The 19344-nt window shown below is 57.4% G+C and overlaps 6 protein-coding genes across 6 annotated transcripts; 2 read left to right on the forward strand and 4 right to left on the reverse strand.

The window, feature by feature from the left end:
• Positions 1-1734, reverse strand: MFIFM68171_05210 (Acetyltransferase; the record flags this gene model as incomplete). Its single annotated transcript, XM_071060630.1, has 3 exons — positions 1-47; positions 101-244; positions 315-1734. 3 exons carry the CDS (start codon positions 1732-1734, stop codon positions 1-3), a joined length of 1611 nt encoding a protein of 536 aa, XP_070916731.1.
• A 2493-nt stretch (positions 1735-4227) lies between these two features.
• On the forward strand, positions 4228-6708 carry MFIFM68171_05211 (Mis6-domain-containing protein; the record flags this gene model as incomplete). Its single annotated transcript, XM_071060631.1, has 8 exons — positions 4228-4282; positions 4347-4722; positions 4781-4852; positions 4916-5039; positions 5090-5260; positions 5321-5584; positions 5636-5753; positions 5804-6708. The coding sequence occupies 8 exons, from the start codon at positions 4228-4230 to the stop codon at positions 6706-6708; spliced, it is 2085 nt and encodes a 694-aa protein (XP_070916732.1).
• A 232-nt stretch (positions 6709-6940) lies between these two features.
• CAF16 (CCR4-NOT regulatory complex component) lies at positions 6941-7816 on the reverse strand (the record flags this gene model as incomplete). The annotated part of the gene is made up of 1 exon (XM_071060632.1): positions 6941-7816. The coding sequence occupies one exon, from the start codon at positions 7814-7816 to the stop codon at positions 6941-6943; it is 876 nt and encodes a 291-aa protein (XP_070916733.1).
• Positions 7817-9117: 1301 nt separating this feature from the next.
• MFIFM68171_05213 (Cytokinesis protein 3) lies at positions 9118-13004 on the reverse strand (the record flags this gene model as incomplete). The annotated part of the gene is made up of 3 exons (XM_071060633.1): positions 9118-11887; positions 12476-12864; positions 12930-13004. 3 exons carry the CDS (start codon positions 13002-13004, stop codon positions 9118-9120), a joined length of 3234 nt encoding a protein of 1077 aa, XP_070916734.1.
• Positions 13005-14083: 1079 nt separating this feature from the next.
• MFIFM68171_05214 (Germinal center kinases group protein) lies at positions 14084-16342 on the forward strand (the record flags this gene model as incomplete). The annotated part of the gene is made up of 4 exons (XM_071060634.1): positions 14084-14135; positions 14202-14269; positions 14333-14500; positions 14561-16342. 4 exons carry the CDS (start codon positions 14084-14086, stop codon positions 16340-16342), a joined length of 2070 nt encoding a protein of 689 aa, XP_070916735.1.
• A 651-nt stretch (positions 16343-16993) lies between these two features.
• On the reverse strand, positions 16994-18645 carry RAI1 (decapping endonuclease targeting mRNA; the record flags this gene model as incomplete). The annotated part of the gene is made up of 7 exons (XM_071060635.1): positions 16994-17331; positions 17389-17688; positions 17753-17923; positions 17977-18077; positions 18138-18173; positions 18247-18275; positions 18331-18645. The coding sequence occupies 7 exons, from the start codon at positions 18643-18645 to the stop codon at positions 16994-16996; spliced, it is 1290 nt and encodes a 429-aa protein (XP_070916736.1).
• Positions 18646-19344: the final 699 nt, after the last annotated feature.

Consider the following 19344-nt stretch of genomic DNA (forward strand, 5'->3'; position numbering starts at 1 on the left):
TTAGACGTCTCGCCAGACATCTCTGTAACGAGCCCATTTTTGGAACCCTGGCTTTGTGTGAGTAGGCAGTTGAGGAGCTGAGGTGTCGGGCAGAGCTCACCCATGGACTGGAAGCCTTCGTCTCCCCCTTTAACCGCGTCAATGATTAGCTTATTTATCCCTTGCCCGGCAAGGACGCGGATGCAATTGTCGAGAAGTCTAATCATGATAGCATCTCGCTTGTTCGCGATATTCGGTTTATCGTCTGGGAAGCGGCAGTTAGTTAGCGCGCTTGCATGCACTGTACGAGAACGATTCCGCAGGCGGTCACATACCACTGATACAGACGCATGTAACGCCACCGGCGTCGCCCGCAACCGTGCTAGCCCATGGCAGGTCTTCAGCCACAGGACTGTCGGTGTTCCTAGCGTAGGTTAAGGCGACTGCAACAATGCTATCTCCTTCAATGCCGAGGACTATGTCTCGAATGTTTATCGTGTTTGCCAGTTTGGCGTATTGATCGTACCATCCTACATAGTCCTTCCTCCTGGACTCCTTCTCGACGAACTCCAGCACCATGTCGAACTCGGTAAACTCGCATCGCCGGAAAGTCTGGCCACACGGCATCAGACCCGCCGCCGGCCAGTCGTTAAAGTCGAGAAACCAGTCACAAACTTCCTGCCCCGTGCCGGGGGCTGTAGACTGAGGCTTAATCGGCCAGCCACGCCGTCGAAACCAGTCTTCGGAAGGTGCGTCAACTGGCAGCCCGTAGAATAGCCGGGGAAAAGTGCTTCCCAGTTGCAAGCGGCGGACGCCGCGTGTCTTTGTAAGTTGGCTCAGGGCATAGTTGTGCAGGCTCAAGCCGATCCCTCGTTGCCGGCATGACGGACGCACGAGGAGCACTGCCATAGAACCGATTAAACGTTCACCTCCGCTATCGGCATAGGTGGTGTAGGTCGCGCAGAAGCCGAGCAGTTGGGAAGACCCCGGCTCTCGGACGACGTAGTGCATCGCGTATCCGTCACGGCGAAGCAGCGAGTCGAATTGGTAACGGCCCAGATGGAAGGCCTCGGGGAGACACTGGCGCCACAGGTCGAAGGTCGCAGACATGTCGCGGTTCCCGTCCCATACCTCAACGCGCCAGGTGCTTGGCGGCATGATGAGATTCTGCACATTCGGTCCCGTCGTGCTCTGCTTCCCCGGCGGACTAAAGATGACATCGGCAACAGTTTCCATATCGGACGGGGCGAAGCTGGGCAACTCTATTATCGTGGGGAATGATTTCTCAATCGGCCCTAATTCTTTAATGTTGCAGCAGGCCACGATGATCTGGGGTCGATGCTCGCACAGAGCTCGGGTGATCTCAGCGATCGTGACCTGCGAGAGCTGTCCGTGACGGGGAGGGCCCGAGATGACAAAGACCACGGTAGAAGCTAGCCTGATGTGCACGACGTGAGTGCCGGTGATCCCGTTGCGCGGGAGATACGGGACATGGCGGACCCATGGATGATATCTGGCCAGCGCCTTCCCCAGAGGCTCGAATGGGTCGCTGGGGGGTTCCTTGGGACCATGATTCAGCGGGCTTACGCTGGGGACGACCCCCGGGGTCAGAAGCAGGATGAGGTCGCGATCTTTGAGTTGTTTTGAGAGTGGGAGGCAAGACTGTGAGTCTTGAATCACGGCTACTCCTCGCCGGCTTGTGGCATCCATCTCTCTCAGGCCGGCCTCACTGACACGAAGTCCCGAAGAGCTCATTATAAATTAAAAGTAGATGCTATCCCCGTAACGGTCAGCGAGTTCTGTCCACACCCTTGATGGAAGCAGAAGGGGGTTATGAGCTTGGGCCAAGGGGTGCTCTCTCAGCTCACTCACCGACACTCCTTGGACGAAACCTGCAACAATGCCGCATTGCCGTATATAAGTAGGCCGTCATCAGGATGCTCGTCAGAGTCGCGTGGTCCCCGGTAGACGCCCGTCGGGGTGGCGAGTGGGATATGGGGATGAGAGTGGGCGACGGCTTACAGCGTCGATGAGTGAGGAGGTGGACAGAAGCAATGCGTGGTGGCACCGAATGACGGGGACATTGGTAAGTGTTATGGGCTCTTCAGCCCTTGCCAGAATGCCTCCTACGGGGCGGAAGTCGAGGTGCAGAGCAGCGAGGTTGCCGAAGGATTCGCTCGCTCATCGGAAGAGCCAAGATCGGGCCCAATGGGAGCGGCAGGGGGGCAGTTGGGGGTTGCACAGGGGCAGGCCGCGTCGGCAATGGCAGACGTGTGATTATGTATGTACTGTATGTAGCAGAGCAGGGTTGCCACTTTCTCTGCAATATTGCAGGAGTGTGTGTGACACGCCAGGACCTTAGGACTTGTGGAAGTGGCCGGCTCGGGTTTTCTCTTTTAGCCCCGACCAGGCCTCCCCCAACGGTAGGTATTAGACGCGGCCTGAGAAGTTGGCGGTCCTGTCAGCCTTCCGTCCTCGGGGTTTGCATGACCGGGTGTCGGCCTGGCAGCCGCCATCATTGGTCGGTGACGAGCAGGCTATAGTCATGGTGTGCGCCTGGAAAAACACTTCAGGGTGGTACAGGATGAGCGCGCGGATATTTTGTCAAAAAAAGATGCATGACAGCGGCCACCAACAGCCGTGCCCTTTGGACGTTGGCGGGCTCAGCATTGCACAACAGGCTCGCCGCTGTCGACCCCTGTTCGGGAAGCTCAAATGTTGGAAGCAGTTGTCCTGTACAGGCGCCACCAACGCTGACCACAATCGACATGGGGCGTGCGGCGATGGATAGGCAATGACGATACGGGCCGGCCGAGGCGGAATGGGTTACACAGGGAAAAAAAGTTTCGCTGTTGCATCGAGAACTTGGTTAAACGTGAGCAGGCATGCCGTGTCGCTGGCCGCGGCGCCGTGATTCGCCGGCCAAGAAGTTGAAGACACCGGCATGTCACCTGTCGCATGGAAAAGATATGACTTCACCACCCCAGGAGGCGGCCGCAGTTGAGCAGACGGCATCCGATTCTGCTGCCGCCAAGGCTGCGTGGCACAAGAGAGCTGGGAGCTAGTAGGCAGAAGCCGGGGGCCGGAAAGGAAAAAGGAAGGGGAGGGGGGGGGGGGGGGGGGGGGGTTGGTTGGTTTGTGTGACTTTGTCTGAGAGATGCCGCATACGACAGCAGGGAAAGAAAAGAGAGCAAGAGAGAGAGAGAGAGAGAGAGAGGGAGGGAGAGCGAGAGAGAGGGAGAGAGAGAGTGGCTGAATCCAGTTCCTGACCGAGAACCTGATCTACGACCGAAGACAACACGCAAGGGAGGACTTGATTTTCTTAACTTGGCACTGGTTGGGGGAAAGCAAGCCTCCGTGGGGGTTGGTACATAGATCAAACTCGAATTGGCGATCGCCCTGAATTACGACGACGCACCAGACTGGGCAGAGCAAATCGGTCAAGTCTGAAGTGGATGCAGTAAACTCGGGGCAACCAGACCGAATGCGCTTGAAAGAGAGCATCTCGTTCCGGCGGGTGTGTCGCTTCGCAGCGACTTGCAGAAAGACGGCCAATCCGGACAAGCCGCCTGGAGTACGCAAGTAGCCAAACTGGCGCGAGTCGGCCAGAGGCGGGCAAAAAGTGTGGTGACACAGGCGGGGGCCCAGATTGACCGTTCAGGAACATGGGGGAACTCTTAGCTGCCTGTCGGGAGATGGGGAGAACGGCCTTTTCCTTCCTTGCGACCCTGCTTAATGCACCCCGTCCGCGGCAGGCAAGACTGTCGTCCCAATACCTCATCCCATTCGGGAAGGCACAACCTCTTCTCGCTCCGTGCAGTGTCTGAACACCGTCAGGTTACAGTATCCAATGGTGGCCTGAGAGCCAGTCGCGTCGGACAGCAATTGGCCCGTCTTCCGCATTGCATCCCAAGTAGGTAATCCATGTGTAATAAGTTTCAGAGTATCTGGATGTTGTGGTTGTTGTTATTTGTTGTCCGAGCTCACCGGCTCGCCCCACACTCGCCATCTTTAGCAATCTTAATAAGGCGGTTATGTAAGCACAGCCGTTCGCTTGCTCCGAGCGCGTTGGGGATCGATGCAAGGGCCCGTGCTACCCTGTCAGGTAAGCTGTACTCGGCACCTGGTGTCAGAGTTGCGCCTCATCCACTCGCTCGCTGATGAATGCGCCGCAACATCGAGTAATAATCATGCCGTGACCCAATTGCGGACCCACTAGAACACGAGAGGAACAGAAGCCCGGGAACAATGTCGTCCTCGGGAGGCGACACGCTCGACCATCTCTTGGAGGATCTCGAGGCGGGTAGGTAGCCGCCTTCCGAATTTCCATGACAACGTTAGAAAATGCGAGCTGATGATCCAGGCAGCCTCCAAGGTGCCCGCAAAACGCCGCAAAACCGGCATTAAGTCGGCCGTCGAGAGTACAACCTCGGTCCTCTACGACAGGGGCGCATTGCCAGATGAACTGGCCCGCCTTGTCGACCTGCTGACCGTCCGCAACCATCTGGATCAGGCAAGCCTGGCAGCCATTGTCCGGAACCTGTATCCGTCGGCAAAGGTCAGCGATGAGACCGTATTACGCATCATTGGCGCCCTGGGACATGGCCACCTCAAGCCCTCCCTGCCGCTGCAGGGCCTGTTTCTCAGATGGCTCGTGATGGTCTACCACCTGTTAGAGAACCCGGCTGTCTTGTCGCAGACCTATGCGGTACTATTTAACCTGCTCGATACCGCCGCCATCAGGTATGACTAAGTGCCGGTTTGCGACTCCCAAGAGAGACCCCCGCTGACCCGCCCGCAGACCGCAGCTGTGCCATCTCCTTGCCCTGGTGACGAGACGGAAACATGTGAGGCCATTCCGAATACAAGCCATGTAAGTCGATGCCTGTATTGCGGGACGCCCTCCGGGCCGACTGTGTTAATGGTGTAACTCCAGCTTGAACCTTTTCCGGCAAACAGGCGGCGACCCGCACATGACAGGTCTCTTGCGCGTGTTCAAGAACTACTACCCAGAAATTATTGTAGGCGAGGTTACAAAGGGCCGAGCGGCCGCTTTCAAGGTACGGCTAGCCCCCAACGCCGTCGGTAGCGTTAAGATTGACAAGCATAGCATCCTGATCCGCAATGGCGGGCAAGACTCGACGAGATCCGGCAGCAACACTCTGCTCGCCAGGATGAGGCAGGCATTAGAAACGGCTTTGCTGTGAACCATGCCCTGGGTAGTCGCCTAAAGGGGACGAAATCCCTCTTGCCAACCGTCCGCACCCTACACGCTCAAGAGGTGAGGCACTCTATGAGCTTCGAACAATCCTTAATGTAGCATCTGTTGACGAGCTTTTAGAACTCTGTCACGCTAGAGGAGATTGACAATGCCGAGTCATTTGCGAAGAATCTAGAGAAGATCGAGCTGCCTACCCAGCTTGTGGCTGTCTTGGCTGACCCCCTCCTCCAAAAATTCTTGCTCCTCCGGCCGGACGCTGAGGCGTCCTCCCGCATCACCAACTGGTTGATGGCATGTTTGGGCGATGTGGCGAGCGGAGACGCCGACTCGGGTCTCTTACTCGACATGCTCGAGGTGGCCCATGACTATGCGATGAGCACTAAGGTCTGTGTAATTTCACTTATCTGCGCCTCTTGCTTGGCTAACTGACGGCAGACGTTGCCACCGTTGCTTCTCATGTTCTTTGGGGAGTTTCTCAGGCTGTGGGATGGCTCAGATAAGCGGGACATGGTCCTTGAAACCTTGAGCTTTGCTCCGTTGACGGACTTTCAAGGTAAAGTATTTGCCCCTTGTTTTGATAAGAGGCGCTAACAAGGCCACCAGGATTCCGTCCAACACTGCAATTGCTGGAGAACTCGATGTTGGATGGCACCGCGGCGTCTCAAGCATCGCTTTTAAAATTTTACACCCTCCTGGTCCGGCGATGGACAATTACCATGAAGGCTGCAGACCGTCTTGATTTCCTGCCAGTGGCCTCGCTGCCGGACCTTGTCGAACATGTTAACAAACTTACCCTCACTCTTACACAAACCTCCCCGACCGTCGGCGCATACCTGGACATCCTCGATTTCTACGAATCCACCGCAGCTATCTATTCCGAGCCGAAACTCCTACAGCACATCGACATCACCATCCCGCCTCCTCTGCTGGTGTACCGCCTGTACTTTAGCCCTTCGCTGACAGTCGTGTCCCGGTTATCTGGCATCCTTGCTACATACAAACGTGCTTGGGAGGCCGTCATGTCTCCGTCGGTGACACGGCAACTCACGCGGCGCGAGCGCGAGCAGATCAACGTGTTCAACGGGTTCCTCATGGACCTCTGCAACTGTCTGTGGCGCGGGCGTGCCTTTTCCACGACGGACCTCAACGCTCAGGGTTGCCGCATACCCCAGTCCGTCCAGCCCGCGCTCGAAACGTACCTGCGCGCCGCCGATTCAGACCTGTCGCTAGGGACAATCTTTGGCTTGTCGCACTCCCCCATACTCTGCCTGCAGTCAATCTCGTACGTGAGGGGGCTAGAAGATGCAGATATCGACGTGCGAACCAGGCACGCCGGGCCAGTCACTCAGGCCTCCTTGGGTCATTTGGCCCACCGGGGAGGCTTGAGACTGCCCTGGCAAGAGTACCGGTCCGGCGTTTTGGCCTATCTGGAATCGAAGGGCTTCCCCGGCATTCCAGAGCTGATGTACAATACGATGAAGAATCTCATGAAGGCGAGAAGAGCATGAGATCTAGCACGTCCACGTTACTAAGATACCCCAAACAAATGGAATAAATGATTGTTGCATTGCCTGTGTGTCCAGATACTGCGCTTTTTGATCGGCCTCCTTTGGCGCATACGTTTAAGTCAAGCCCCATGTTAAATGCCGCCTGGGTATCATGTTAAAAAGTTGAAGCCTCCATCTCCGAACCTCGTTCAGCCGACCGAACGAATCATCCCCATGTCCCGCGACCACTTCGCTATCTATCCTCCTCTTTCGCCGCCATAGACTCTAATCCATAGCCCCCAATGCCTGAAACGGTATACGTCCACCCCTCAGGACCTCGTTTGTGCTGATTCCTCGGGCCCCTCTCTTTCAAATCATCCCGCAGCCACCTCAGCACCAACTCGCCCAGCTTACTATTCCCGGGCACGCCCACCATCTTCTCCTCCCCGCCCTCATCCACCTCTCTCAGCATCTCCTCGGCCAATCCCCAGCCTTTCACCCTTCCCAGGTGCATATGCACCAGATGCGTCGGCCACCCGGCCAAATTGTCCAGAATGTGTGTGGCATAGACGACGGTGCACTCCCTCGTCTCCGTCTCCCTCCTCAGGAAGCCCAGAAACTGGGCCCGGCTCCACACGTCCAGGTCCACCGTGATCTCGTCCAGCAAGAGCACCGTCCACGGCCGGATCAGGCCCATGGCCAGCTGCACGCGGCGCCGCTCGCCGTCCGACACGGCGTGCATCCGCCACGCCGTGTCGATGTCCAGCACCGCCACCAGCTCGTCCCGCCGCTCCGGGTACGCGTCCCCGCCCACCGACCGCAGCAGCTCCCCGACGCCGATGTCGGTCCGCACGATCGCGTTGAGCACCCACTCCAGCCCCAGGTACGTCACGCCCTCGAGGCCGTCCTTGAACGGGTCCACGCCCGAGACGCGGATCGCCCCCGCCGGCGCGAGGCGCTTGCCCGCGAGCAGGCGCAGCAGCGTCGTCTTGCCGGCGCCGTTGGCGCCGATGAGGAGGGTGCGCGAGCGCGGCGGCAGGGAGAGGGTGATGTTGGACACGCCCGTGTCGTGGTTGGGGAAGGTGTAGGTGAGGTCGTTGGTCTCGATGGTGGGGGGTAGCGGCGTCATTTTTTGATGGTGAGTGAGGGGCCGGCGGAGGATGAGTGAGACGTTGACGAGAGGAGTTCAAGTGAAGGTTGAAGGGTGAAAGGGCAAAATGTAAATATATATATATATAATATCAATAATATGTGATGGATAGGGCGTGATAAGACTAATCCCGGTGACTCAATGAAGACGGAGATCTCGGAGATTATTCAAGAATGGCGTCAACTGGCTCGGTGCGGTTTGAAAAAGCGGAGCATCCGCTGCGGCGGTCGCATCTCGCCCCCAAGTGGCGATCCACGGTAATTCACGAGACCATATAAAGCTATCACGATATCTGTCATGTACGATCATAGAACAGAAAAAAAGAAGGAAAAGAGAGAACATGGTTGTCAAATTCATGACTGAATTCTCGCTGTCTTGGCCCTCAAAAGCATCTCTTTGCGGACCTTAGCAAGCACCAAAATGTGCTGTTGTGCAGGACCACCGACGACTGTTGCGCAAAGTCACCTCGAGCAACCGAAAGCTACGATTATAGTATACACGTTGCCGTTCTCTTACGAAAAACCCAACAATGGACACAAAAACACACACATTCATACATACAAACAGACATAGAGACAGAGATCCAGCCAGCACCAGCAGTAGGCATGATCCGTTGATTTTCCGACTTGAGAATTCGGGAGATTTTCATCACAAAAACTGCACACACACACGCATCATCAAAATCAAATCAACCCAGAAACTCGGCGAATCGAACTGATTATTTCCCCCCTCGTCCCTACTGGCTACTCAGTACACGACCTCCCTGCCTCCAGTCCAGTCATTCCGGTATGTACCGTGCAAGTACTACTACCCCCAATCATATCCACTCATCCGTCCATCACATCTCAGGTATGTCCGTCCATCCATTCACCGCCGAGTTCAAGAACCCCCTTCTCCACAGGCCCCATTAAGGTAAACTAAGTTACAGAAACGCCCCTGTATGCAAACCCAACCTCGCTTTGCCTGCCTGCTGTGCGCCGGTCCGGCTATATGAATCGAAAAGTGAAAAAGAAAAAAAAAAGAGTCGCCCATTACAAAAACCGCACAGATATGCTCAAAATCAAGGACAGACAAACCAACAAACAAGCCCCTCGCCGAGAGTCTCCAGGCGTAAGGTAGGGTAGTGAAAAAAGAGAAGGGAAAAAAAAAAAAGGTTCAGCCCTCATATATCCATCCATTCATCCATCAATACATCAATCCCTCCATCCGCCCATCAAAAGACAACCCACCCTGCCGATTCAAAGGAGGTTAATGTTTTTGAAAAGAGAGAAATCAGAATCTCACCCTTCGCAAACCCACTCGGCAAACACGCACCACCTCGCCGTCCGATCAGCCAGCACCAAGCCCCTCCAGACGCCGCGCTCCGAGCACTTGATGATCGTCTCCCACACCCCGCCGTCGCCCGCCTCCTCGTCGCTCAAGAGCGGATTGGCCGCGGGCGAGCTCACGCCTTTCCCGCTTAGCACGCCGCCGATCCCGCGCCTCTCCTCCTTGCGCATCAGCCGCAGGATCTTGCCGCCGGGCGTCTGGATCGCCAGCTTGGCAGGTTTCTTGGAGGAGGACGACGACGACGATGCGGGACCGCCGCCGCCGCTGACCGATGTCACCACGGTGCTCGGGTTCGACCCGGCCGCGCTGCTCGTCATGCTCATCGCGCTGCTAGGGCGCAAAAAGGGGATGGGGCTGGCGGCGCGCGAAGGGCTGGTGGCGGCGGCGGCGGCGGCGGCTGTGGCGGGGTTGACCGAGGCGGGCGAGCTCGGGTGCTGGCGGATGGCAAAGACAAAAGTGTTATTCAGCGCGAGGCGCTGGCACTGGGGCTGGACGACGTAGATGTCGTGGCGCTGGGCGTGCGGCGTGGGGTGGCGCGTGACGAACTCGTAAGGGGGGTTCTCGCCCGTGTGGATGATGGGGAGGGCAAAGGCGAGCGGGTGGGGGATGTCCTTGATGCTGTGCATGAGGCCGCGCTTGCCGGCGTAGATCTTGAGCGTACCCGTACCCTCGTCGCCGGGCAGCAGCGCCTTGACCGTGTACCGCTTGACGCCGCCGAACCACTCCGCTTGGGCGAGGGCGCGCTTCTTAACCGTCTCGCCCGACTCGAAAAAGTCGCCATCTGAGTCGCGCGAGTAGGCGCGCACCTCGACTTCGGCGGCCACCTCGACGTCGGGGGGGACGCTGAACTTGACGTGCACCATCTCGAGGTCCTCGATCCGCGTGAGCGACGTGTTGTAGTCGACCATCTGCAGGCCGTTCCTGAAGAACGGCGGGCAGGCGCAGGGAAGGTTGAGGAGGACCTCGTGAGCAACCGGCGGGCAAATGTGCTGCTGTTCGTGGTGTTCGGGTATGTGCGTCCAGCAGATCTCGGTGGGCCGCGCGAGGAACCACCACGTGTCAGCGCTCGAACTGCTAGCGCTGGAGTAGAGGCTCCTTCGAGGATTAGTCGGACTGGCAAGGCAGCAGTCCATTATCCGCCATTCGTTGTCAACCAGTACGGCATTCCACCAGTGGTTGGACCGGGGCATGACATTGACGTCCGGGATCTCCCCGGGTGTCTTCAGATAACCGCGGACGATTTCGCAGCTGAGGCCGACTGCGGCACACATCTCCAGCACCAAGGTTGCATACTCTTCGGCACACGCCCGCTTCGTCTGGATGACACGCCGCGTGTCCGACGGGCCGTCAAAGTCCTCCTCCCAGCAGATCTGCTCGGTGACCCAGGTAAAGATGGCCCGAAGCCGCTGGACGTCGCTGCGATATGGCCGGCATACGTACGTCGTTGCCAACGTAATCGCAGTGGTAGTCGGAGGGAGGTTGGTGATGAAGCGCGAATTCTTGTCCACCTGGCTCAGATTGATGGCTGCGTAATTGATCGGCTCGGCCACTGGCATGCCGTCGGCCCCCTCATCTCCTTCGATACTGTTGTACAGCTCATCCACGGGATCTAGCGCCGGGTAATCGAGCATCTGGCACCGCTCTCTTCTCTCGATGCGTTCATTCTGGCTGAGCGAGTTGGACCGGTTCACATCTCGCCGGACCTGGACCCAGTCGACGCCTCCCCCAAGCCCAGTTTCCCTCCCGTGCTCGCGGATCTTCTTGTTAGGGAGGGCGACTGTAGATAGAGAAGTAAGAGCCGGCGTTGAACGGTTGGATGGGGCCGCCTGGGCAGAGCTAGCTCCTGCGGCGGCTATGCTGCCCCTGGTGCTTGCAACGCCTGTCTTCGCAGACTCAAGGATCCGCTTGATGAAGTTCTGCTTCTTGGGCTTTGGCTGCACGAGGCCTCCTAGCCCGGGCATGGCGTCATCCTGGAAGCCTATCTGCGACTTGGAGCGCGGGTCGCCCGACGCGTGGCTGCTGTGGTATGTGACGCCCGTGAAGGGCGTCTCCGGCCGATCTGATTCCAGATCCCGCATAGCCAGTGCGCTCTGCGCGCGGCTCCGGGTTTTCCTTGCGAGACTGCCGGCGCTTGTCGCGCTAATGCCTCCTGCTGACGCACCACTCATCAAGCTTCGGTCGGTGCTCTGTGTGGCTGACGAGCTGTTCGTCGAGTTGGTTTTATTGGTGAACGTCCTGTTGAGAACCTGCCGGCCCATGTCGTATGCGGACTTTTTATGTCGTAGCTTCTGCTCCGGCTGCGCGTGCGTGTCCATGGAAGACTTTGGCCTCTCGAACAATTGACCTTTGGGAGGCGGAGTCGGTCCTTTGCCTACATCGACCATGCTCTGGTTTTGCTGGTGCATGGTTCTTAGTCTCGACTCCATTCTCTCGACGTAATTGCTAAGCTGCGGGAGTGGCTGCTCTTGGTAGCTGCCGTGATGAGTCGGCTCTTGGGAGGATTCCGCACTGCCACTGTATGTCTCATAGCCCTCGTCGACGTGGTGCGGTATGCCCATGGAGCTCTGAGGACGGTTCTGCTGGTCCCGCTTTTTTTTCAACCGCTGACGTATCATATCGAACGATGCTGGAGACCAAGGATCCAAAGTCGGCTCGGGGGATGCCGTCTCTCTGCCTGCGCCTAATGCATCAAGTTGCTCCATCACATCATCCATGGCCTCTCTGAGAGGTGATGGCGTTAGCCCTTCCCCCCCTCCACCGGGGGATGGAGGACAGGGAGACGGCACCCTGGGGGTATGATAACCTGAAGCCTTGCTGGGATCGTACGGTATGTACGACGCGTTTGAGTTTTGCCTTGACTTGTACTCGTACGACGTATTAGAGCGCTCTCTTGTTAATGTCGAGTGCTCCCTCGACAGGCCACCGTAGTAACCTTCGTCATAGGACATATGAGATCCATGTCTAGGGACGGTTGAGCGGTGCGGCGGCGGCGGAGGAGGAGGGGGAGAATCGCCGCCTCCCATGCGGGACGGCGGCCGGTGTGGACCTACTTGGTCCAGGCTTAAGTGGTATGCGTGCTGGCGAGGCTGTGGTGGTCGGTAAGGTCTGTATGACGGCGTTGGAGATGGCCCCCTGGAGCTAGCACTAGGAACTCGCGAAGGGGAGGGAACGTGTGATGGGGAATGCTCTCGAGGAACCAGCGCACTCGGAATTCCTACGGGAGATGAATCTCGTGGGACAAGCGGGCTGGGAATTCGCGACGGGGATGGCTCTCGTCCGGCAAATGCGCTGGGAGCCCGCGCAGGGGACGGTTCTCGCCCGGCATGGCCGCTGGGAGCTGCGCTGGCATTATCCAAAGAGTTCACAGAAGGCTCGCGCTGCCGGAATGAGCCGTCCTTGTACGTCTCTGGAATCTTGGCCGTTGTGTAATGCGGCGCTTTGGCATAGGCCTCGAAGGGCTTGCGGAAGGTCTTGGATTTTTGAGGGGTGGTCTTGGGGCTGGGCGTGGTGCTGTTGGGCATCGGGCTGGTGGATCTGCTGGTCGGACGGAAGTTGTCCGGCAGCATCTCAACGAAGTTGGAGGGAAACAACCCAACTGCTCTCCTGTCGCGCCACAGCCTGCCTGTCCACCACGAGCCGTCGCCTGCGTTGAGGCATTCAATGAGGTCGCCTTCGATGAAGCCGAGGTCTCGTTTGGACTGGAGGTGTGATGGGATCAGTACGAAAGCGGCGGCAACTCGGGAAGCACACAAAGTAAACAAACCTCTCCTCCCCACGAATACACTGCCCGAACCCAGCACGGGAAGCGGGTGGGCAGCGGCGGCGGTGCCGGAACCATCTTGCTCGTGAACGGATGTCGGATCGCTGTGCAGTCGCGGCTCGAATTGTCACTGGCTGAGGTTGAAGTGAGCTATGACGGCACCAGGCTCAAGAATCGCTCGCTCGGCAAGCAATTGTGGAGTTGCGAGACGGAGAGGGCCATCCAAGGCGAGATGAGCGACAGGGAGCCCGGTAGTCGCGATGGCGGTAGCAATTGATGGGGTGGCCTGGGTTCCCCCACAGTTCGTGAAGTGGGAATTTGGAAACGAGAGCAATCAACAGCTGGCGGACATTTTACAAGCCGGGATTGCAAGACGAAAGCCAGCTGCCGGGTGATGGCAAAGGGCCTATGCTTCTCCGCGAACCGCAGTTGCCAGGGGCAACCACGGCCAGCCCCCACTTGGGCCGATGGGAGCCAAGAGAGGGGTGTGAGGGTGCCACTGCATGCCGACCCAAGTGCCGGGCGCGATCTTCGATTGGCCCGAGCGGGCTGTCAGGGAGAAGCTGAGGCATGCGGTCCCTGATTTTTGGTTATTTTTTCTACTCAGAGACCGAGTTGCATCGCAGCAAGTCTGCGCTGTCCACTCTAGCCCGTACATAGCATGTGCACAAGCTAGCCGCTCAACACTGGAACCTCCATGGAGGCTCTGTCAATTGCGTGAACACAAGGCATTTGAAGGCTTCAATCGCTCGTTTCAGTCTCGTTCAGCTGGACCGGGTGCCGAGCTGTGACAAAGCGCACGCCGGGACCAGGCTAGAGCCCCCCCACCACCTAGCTATCCAGAGTAAACAATGGCCCGTGCCCTTCATCCCAGCACCCGGACAACCAAGGCACCCGGCTACCTCGTTGAGTAGTGTAATAAGGCTGCGGGACCTGCGACAAGGCCGAGAGGTGGTTTTGGCCTCTGCTCTCAGCCAGGAACCCATCACCAACATCCTCGCCGCTCCCCTCCCGACTCCAGCGGCCGTCGAGCTTACGGAATTGCCTCCGCTCGGCAAACTGCTGCCCCTCTGCTTCCCCATCAACCCCCCACTGTTCGTCGCATGTTGTTGCCGGACCCGGATCTCACCACATCGGGACGAGTACGACATACAACAATGGCCGACGAAGGGGTCGCAAGCCACTATCAGGTTCTGGAGGAACTCGGACGTGAGTCGCGATCGTGTGCAGAACTTTGCTAGTCTAGAGAGATGGGTTGATTGACCATTGGCGCAGGCGGCAGCTTTGGCGTCGTGTACAAGGGCATTGAGAAGGCTACGGGGGAGACGGTCGCCATCAAGCACGTAAGCGCGCTTCGCATTGCCTGAGAATCACATTTCGGGGTGCTAATCTGCATCGCGACACAGATCGATCTTGAGTCGAGCGAGGATGATATCCAAGAAATCCAGCAGGAGATCTCGGTGCTCAGCACATGCGCCAGCAACTACGTCACGCAATACAAGGCGAGCTTCTTGCGCGGCCACAAGCTATGGATCGTCATGGAATATCTGGGCGGTGGATCCTGTCTCGACCTGGTACGTCTTCGTTGCGACGCTTCGCGATGCCCATTGCGGTCAGTGCTGACAACTGCGCAGCTCAAGCCAGGCGTCTTCAATGAAATCCACATTGCCACCATCTGCCGCGAACTATTGCTAGGCCTGGAATACCTCCATGCCGAAGGCAAGATACACCGCGATATCAAGGCCGCTAATGTCTTATTATCCGAGGTCGGCAAGGTCAAGCTTGCAGACTTTGGCGTCGCCGCGCAGTTGACACACATGAAGTCGCAACGGAATACGTTTGTCGGCACGCCCTTTTGGATGGCACCCGAGGTCATCCAACAAGCTGGATATGACTTCAAGGCTGATATTTGGTCGCTGGGAATCACGGCCATTGAGCTGGCGCTTGGCGAACCTCCGCATGCCAGCACACATCCCATGAAGGTCCTCTTCCACATCCCAAAGAACCCTCCTCCGAGGCTCGAGGGCAAGTTCAGCAAGGAGTTCAAGGACTTTGTCGCACAGTGCCTGGTCAAGGATCCCGATTTCCGGCCAACAGCAAAGGACCTGCTCAGGCATCGCTTTATCCGGTCGGCGGGAAAGGTCGAGGCGCTTCAAGAACTGATCCAGCGAAAGCGCATGTTCGACGCCAAGGCTGACTCTGTAAAACTCCCTGTATACTACCAGGAGACGCTCCACACCATCTCTCCCAAGGACGAGGCCGACGAGTGGGTGTTTGACACAGTCAAGTCTGTTGCGCCAAAGAGAGGCACCGCCCGGTCGAGGAAGCCATCCTCTGTGTTTACGGTTGAGGATAGCATGCGCAAGCTGGATCTCGAGGACGGCCCTCTCCAGCCCACAACCCCGGGAACAGTCCGGAAATCAACAGTGCGGCGCCAGCCATCACACGCCACCCGTCAGAACTCTCTCCGCCGCCGCGTTTCCAACGGCTCCCCTCGCTCATCCCTCGCGCCAAAACGGCCCCTCCAACCAGATTTGTCCTTTGGCAACTCCGGTTCCACTATGCGCCTCTTCCGCCGCGTGCCCTCTGACGGCTCAGACCCGGGCTCCTTCGGCACCTCCTCCGACTTCTTCGCCAGCACTAACGAAAATCGTCCTCCTCCGGCCTATCATGCGCCGGTCGAGCCAAATAGCAAGGAGGCCATGCTCGGCCGCCGGTTGTACAACAAGGCCCTCGAGCCGTGTCTCGACGAGCTGCACGCGCAAACAGCCGCCTCGTCCAAGCGAGAGGCCCTGGCCAAGCTGTCCGACGCCTTCGCCTTCTTGGATGCGGTCGACCCTGAAGGGGCGTACCATCTCCTGCGCAATCTCGTGTCTGCCGTATCACAAGACACCAGACTCGGCACCGCTTTCTTGCCTCCCCCACCGCCGCAGCATCAACATCACAATCTGCATCACCACAATCATCACCACCACCACCACCAGCACAAACCATCCCAAGACAACACCCCAGCGCAGGGAGGAGGAACGGTCGTCATCAAACCCTCCTCCTCTCGGCCCTCCACCTCGTCGTCCTCTTCTGCAGCAGCAGCAGCAGCAGGAACACCCACCCCCGCCCCGCCAAGCCCCAGCAAACTCGTCATGTCCCAGGAGAACCCGCACCTCATGAGCCACCACCGCCGGCGCGGGAGCATGCTGCCCGACGCGCTCGGCATCGCGAGGTCTCCGTCGCCCGAGAAGGAGCGGGAGAGCCGGGAAAAGGAGAGGGAGCGGGAGCGGATCGCCCTGCTCGAGGCCAAGTTCCCCGGCCGCCCGGCCGTGCCGGGCATGGAGCACTGCAAGGCGCTGTCGGACCTGCTGTATGCGCGGTGGACCGACGGGCTGAGGGCGCGGTGGGGGGTTTTGGCGGGGGCGTAGTTCGCTTAGGTAGAACAATAATTCGGAGAAGGGGTTTGGTGGTGCTTGATGAGCATGTTCATGTTTGGTAAAGCCGGTTTTGATTGCGGGTTTTTCTGGCGTGGGTTTGGCGAATGGGCTGGGTTTGAATGGATGTGCGCTGGATCGGCAGAGGTCACTTTGTCGGATGGATCGTAATGCTGGCGGCGGGTTAGGGGATGTTTTCCGGTCCTGGGCTTGTGGCGTTGCCAGCACGGAAGGCCGGCTGGCTATCCATGCCTTTGTGCTCACGGCCCCTGACTTCCACTTTCGTTTCCACTTTTCGGGATTGTGGGTTTTCTTTTTGGGCGACGGAGCATGGCTTAGGAGCTTTTGCATTTCACCGAGCATCAGATTGGTATCCCTAGGCAGAACTAGACACGTGTGTATCGAGTAATGTACAGCCGCATGTCCGGGGACCCTGCTTCAAGGGGCCAAATATCATCCTATCGTACAGTGAATCCATCCTGTTGCTGCTCTATTTCGGGACATGTCTCATTAACCCACGTTATAACCAGTGGGACAGCCTCCTGTTGTATGTTTACCTGACCTACGCCGTGGTATCTCCGATCCTGAACATTGCCGTCCCATCGTTCTCGTACAATACATTGTTCTATCCCGTCCATACGCTATTCATGCAGCCGAACCGGATGCTGATGCTGGTTCTGCGGCTGGTCCTGGCTCTGGTTCCCGCTCTAATCCTCGCTGCCGTGACCGCGATCGTGACCGTGACCTTGATCGCGATTTGTTCTGTGGGCTTTTGGGTGATTTCGGTTGTGGCTGTGGGGGTGATAGTTCTTGTTTTGCCTTCTTCGCCTGGATGAGTCCGAGCTGGATCCGCCAGTTCATAAAGCCGTCTGTGATGATCTCGCCATGTCCCACCTCCTCAACCCGGAAGAGCTCGATCTGGTTTGATCCTTCGGCTCGTCGGATCCTCCAGACGCCTTCGTCTCTGAGGGTCAGGCGGAGCCCTATGCAATCGTTAGCCACTGGTGTGCGGCACGGAAAGGCGGAAGGAAAGGGCTTACACTCCAGGAACTTTGTGGTGAATGAGATGCAGACATTTCCGTCCCACTTCACCCTGCCTCGGCTCTGAACATCATAAGGGATCTTCATGGTCTCGAGCTCCTTGACGCTTGTGAGTATGCCGTCCCGAGACCTGAAACCGACAATGATTTTTGGCACGCCGAGGAGAAACGACTGGATCCAGAACTTCATGAGCTTCCGGTCAAACCTCACTTGATCGGATGGGTGATTGATTTCGGCGCTCGTCTTGAGCTCAACCCAGTTGATGGGAGCTCCTGGTGTCTCGGGTTTGGCATCCCAAACTGCGTGGGGTCAGCATCGCTGCCAGCCAAGTGAGCAGACTGAAGTTAGAGAAAGGAGGCATACTCGCGTCAACCTCACCCCCGAGACAGACTATCATGTTGCCGAACCCTGTCCGGACGACCGAGCAGTACTGCTCCTTGTTATTGACGATCTCCTCATCGCGGTGCTCGATATAGTCTCTTGATGTCTCTCCCCACGGCCGTGGCATTGTGCAGAGCGTCTCGAACTTGTACCCTGCAGCGATGTTAGTCTGTAATGTTACGGCTACCATACTTGGCAGAACGTACCCCAGTATTGGTACATTGCCTGTTTGTAGGGTTGGCGATTGGGTTGGGGGTCTTCAGCCCCCCTCTTCTTAAGTTTGAATTCATTGTTCTCTTCAATGAAGCTTTCGAATCCGTCAGCACGAGGGCATCAACTCAAAGACAGTATAGCGGTCGCGGCTTACATGCAATTCCGGTAGAGGGTAGCGTTCATCTCGAACCTAGACGAAACAGCAGGAAAAAATTCAGCATGTGATCCCGAGAAGAATAATAACAGAGATGCAGCTCCCTTACGGCTCGTTGTCATAAGGTGCGGCCATGATCTAGATGACGGTGTCAACCAAGGCGCTATGCGTAGATGTGTTTCTGTGAATGTACCTTGGTCATCATGCCCCTCCATGTGACAATGTGAGCATCAATCGCTTCATTTGTCGCCTGCTCATGCATCATCAGGGTTTTGAGGAGGCCGTGCAAGTGTTCGTCGGTGGTGTCATCATGTCTGATGAATTTGTCGTAGCCCTTTTTCAGGTCCGTGCCGAGATACGGCGGGTAGTACCATTTCAGAGACTTGTCGCCCAAGCACCACTTGTGATTCTCGTCATATGAAAAGCAGGCAAACTCCTTAGGCCGCTTGACGGGTTCACTGATGCCAGCGTACCGCGACGGGGCAAAGATTGGAAAACTCGCCGCCATTGCGCCGATAGAACGTATTCTGGCTGGCTGCGTTAGCACCCTCATCCCCCGCTGCGTCCAAGTACAGAGCCGCTCCGGACGCTTGCCTGCATCAGTACAGAATCCGAGGCTACCTTGAGGGCGTTTGGCACTGAGCGTTGCGACTCGAACGAGATGCGATGCTTGGCATCAGTTCGCGCCTGGCGGAATGTGGGGCAGAGAAGAATTGGCAGGGATGGGATGTTGCGGGGGATCCCGGTCTTTGCAAGTACTGTACACGTACAGTACTAAATGCTGTACTTGGTATGTGCAAAGGTTACCGTTCAAGCCCAGCCAGACTTGGACAGTTTCCGGACTTCAGTAAATGCATCTTTGGAATACAAGTATCTGAGATGTCCCGCAAAAGTGCATCTGAGACTTGTTAGGTTTCTTGAAGCAAACACTAGATGCCAAATCCAGACTCCCTTGCCCCATAGCGAGATGCAGTGATACCCGTACTGTATGTAATCAGTACAGATGCCCATGCCCCTGGCAGCCATGCCGGTGCAGGTGGATCAGGCCCCAAACTGCAGCACGCCGCAGCGCATCATCTTCAGCGAGAACCGAGAGCCCGCTTCGAAACACCAACCAAGCAACCACTCTTCACAGCCCGTGAATAAACCCCGAGCTCAAACCCAGCGAGCTTGAAGATTCTGCGTCTACGATCGGGCTTGGCTGCAT

Source organism: Madurella fahalii (assembly GCF_045866475.1).
Source record: "Madurella fahalii IFM 68171 DNA, scaffold_2, whole genome shotgun sequence".
Classification (NCBI taxonomy): Eukaryota; Fungi; Ascomycota; class Sordariomycetes; order Sordariales; genus Madurella; species Madurella fahalii.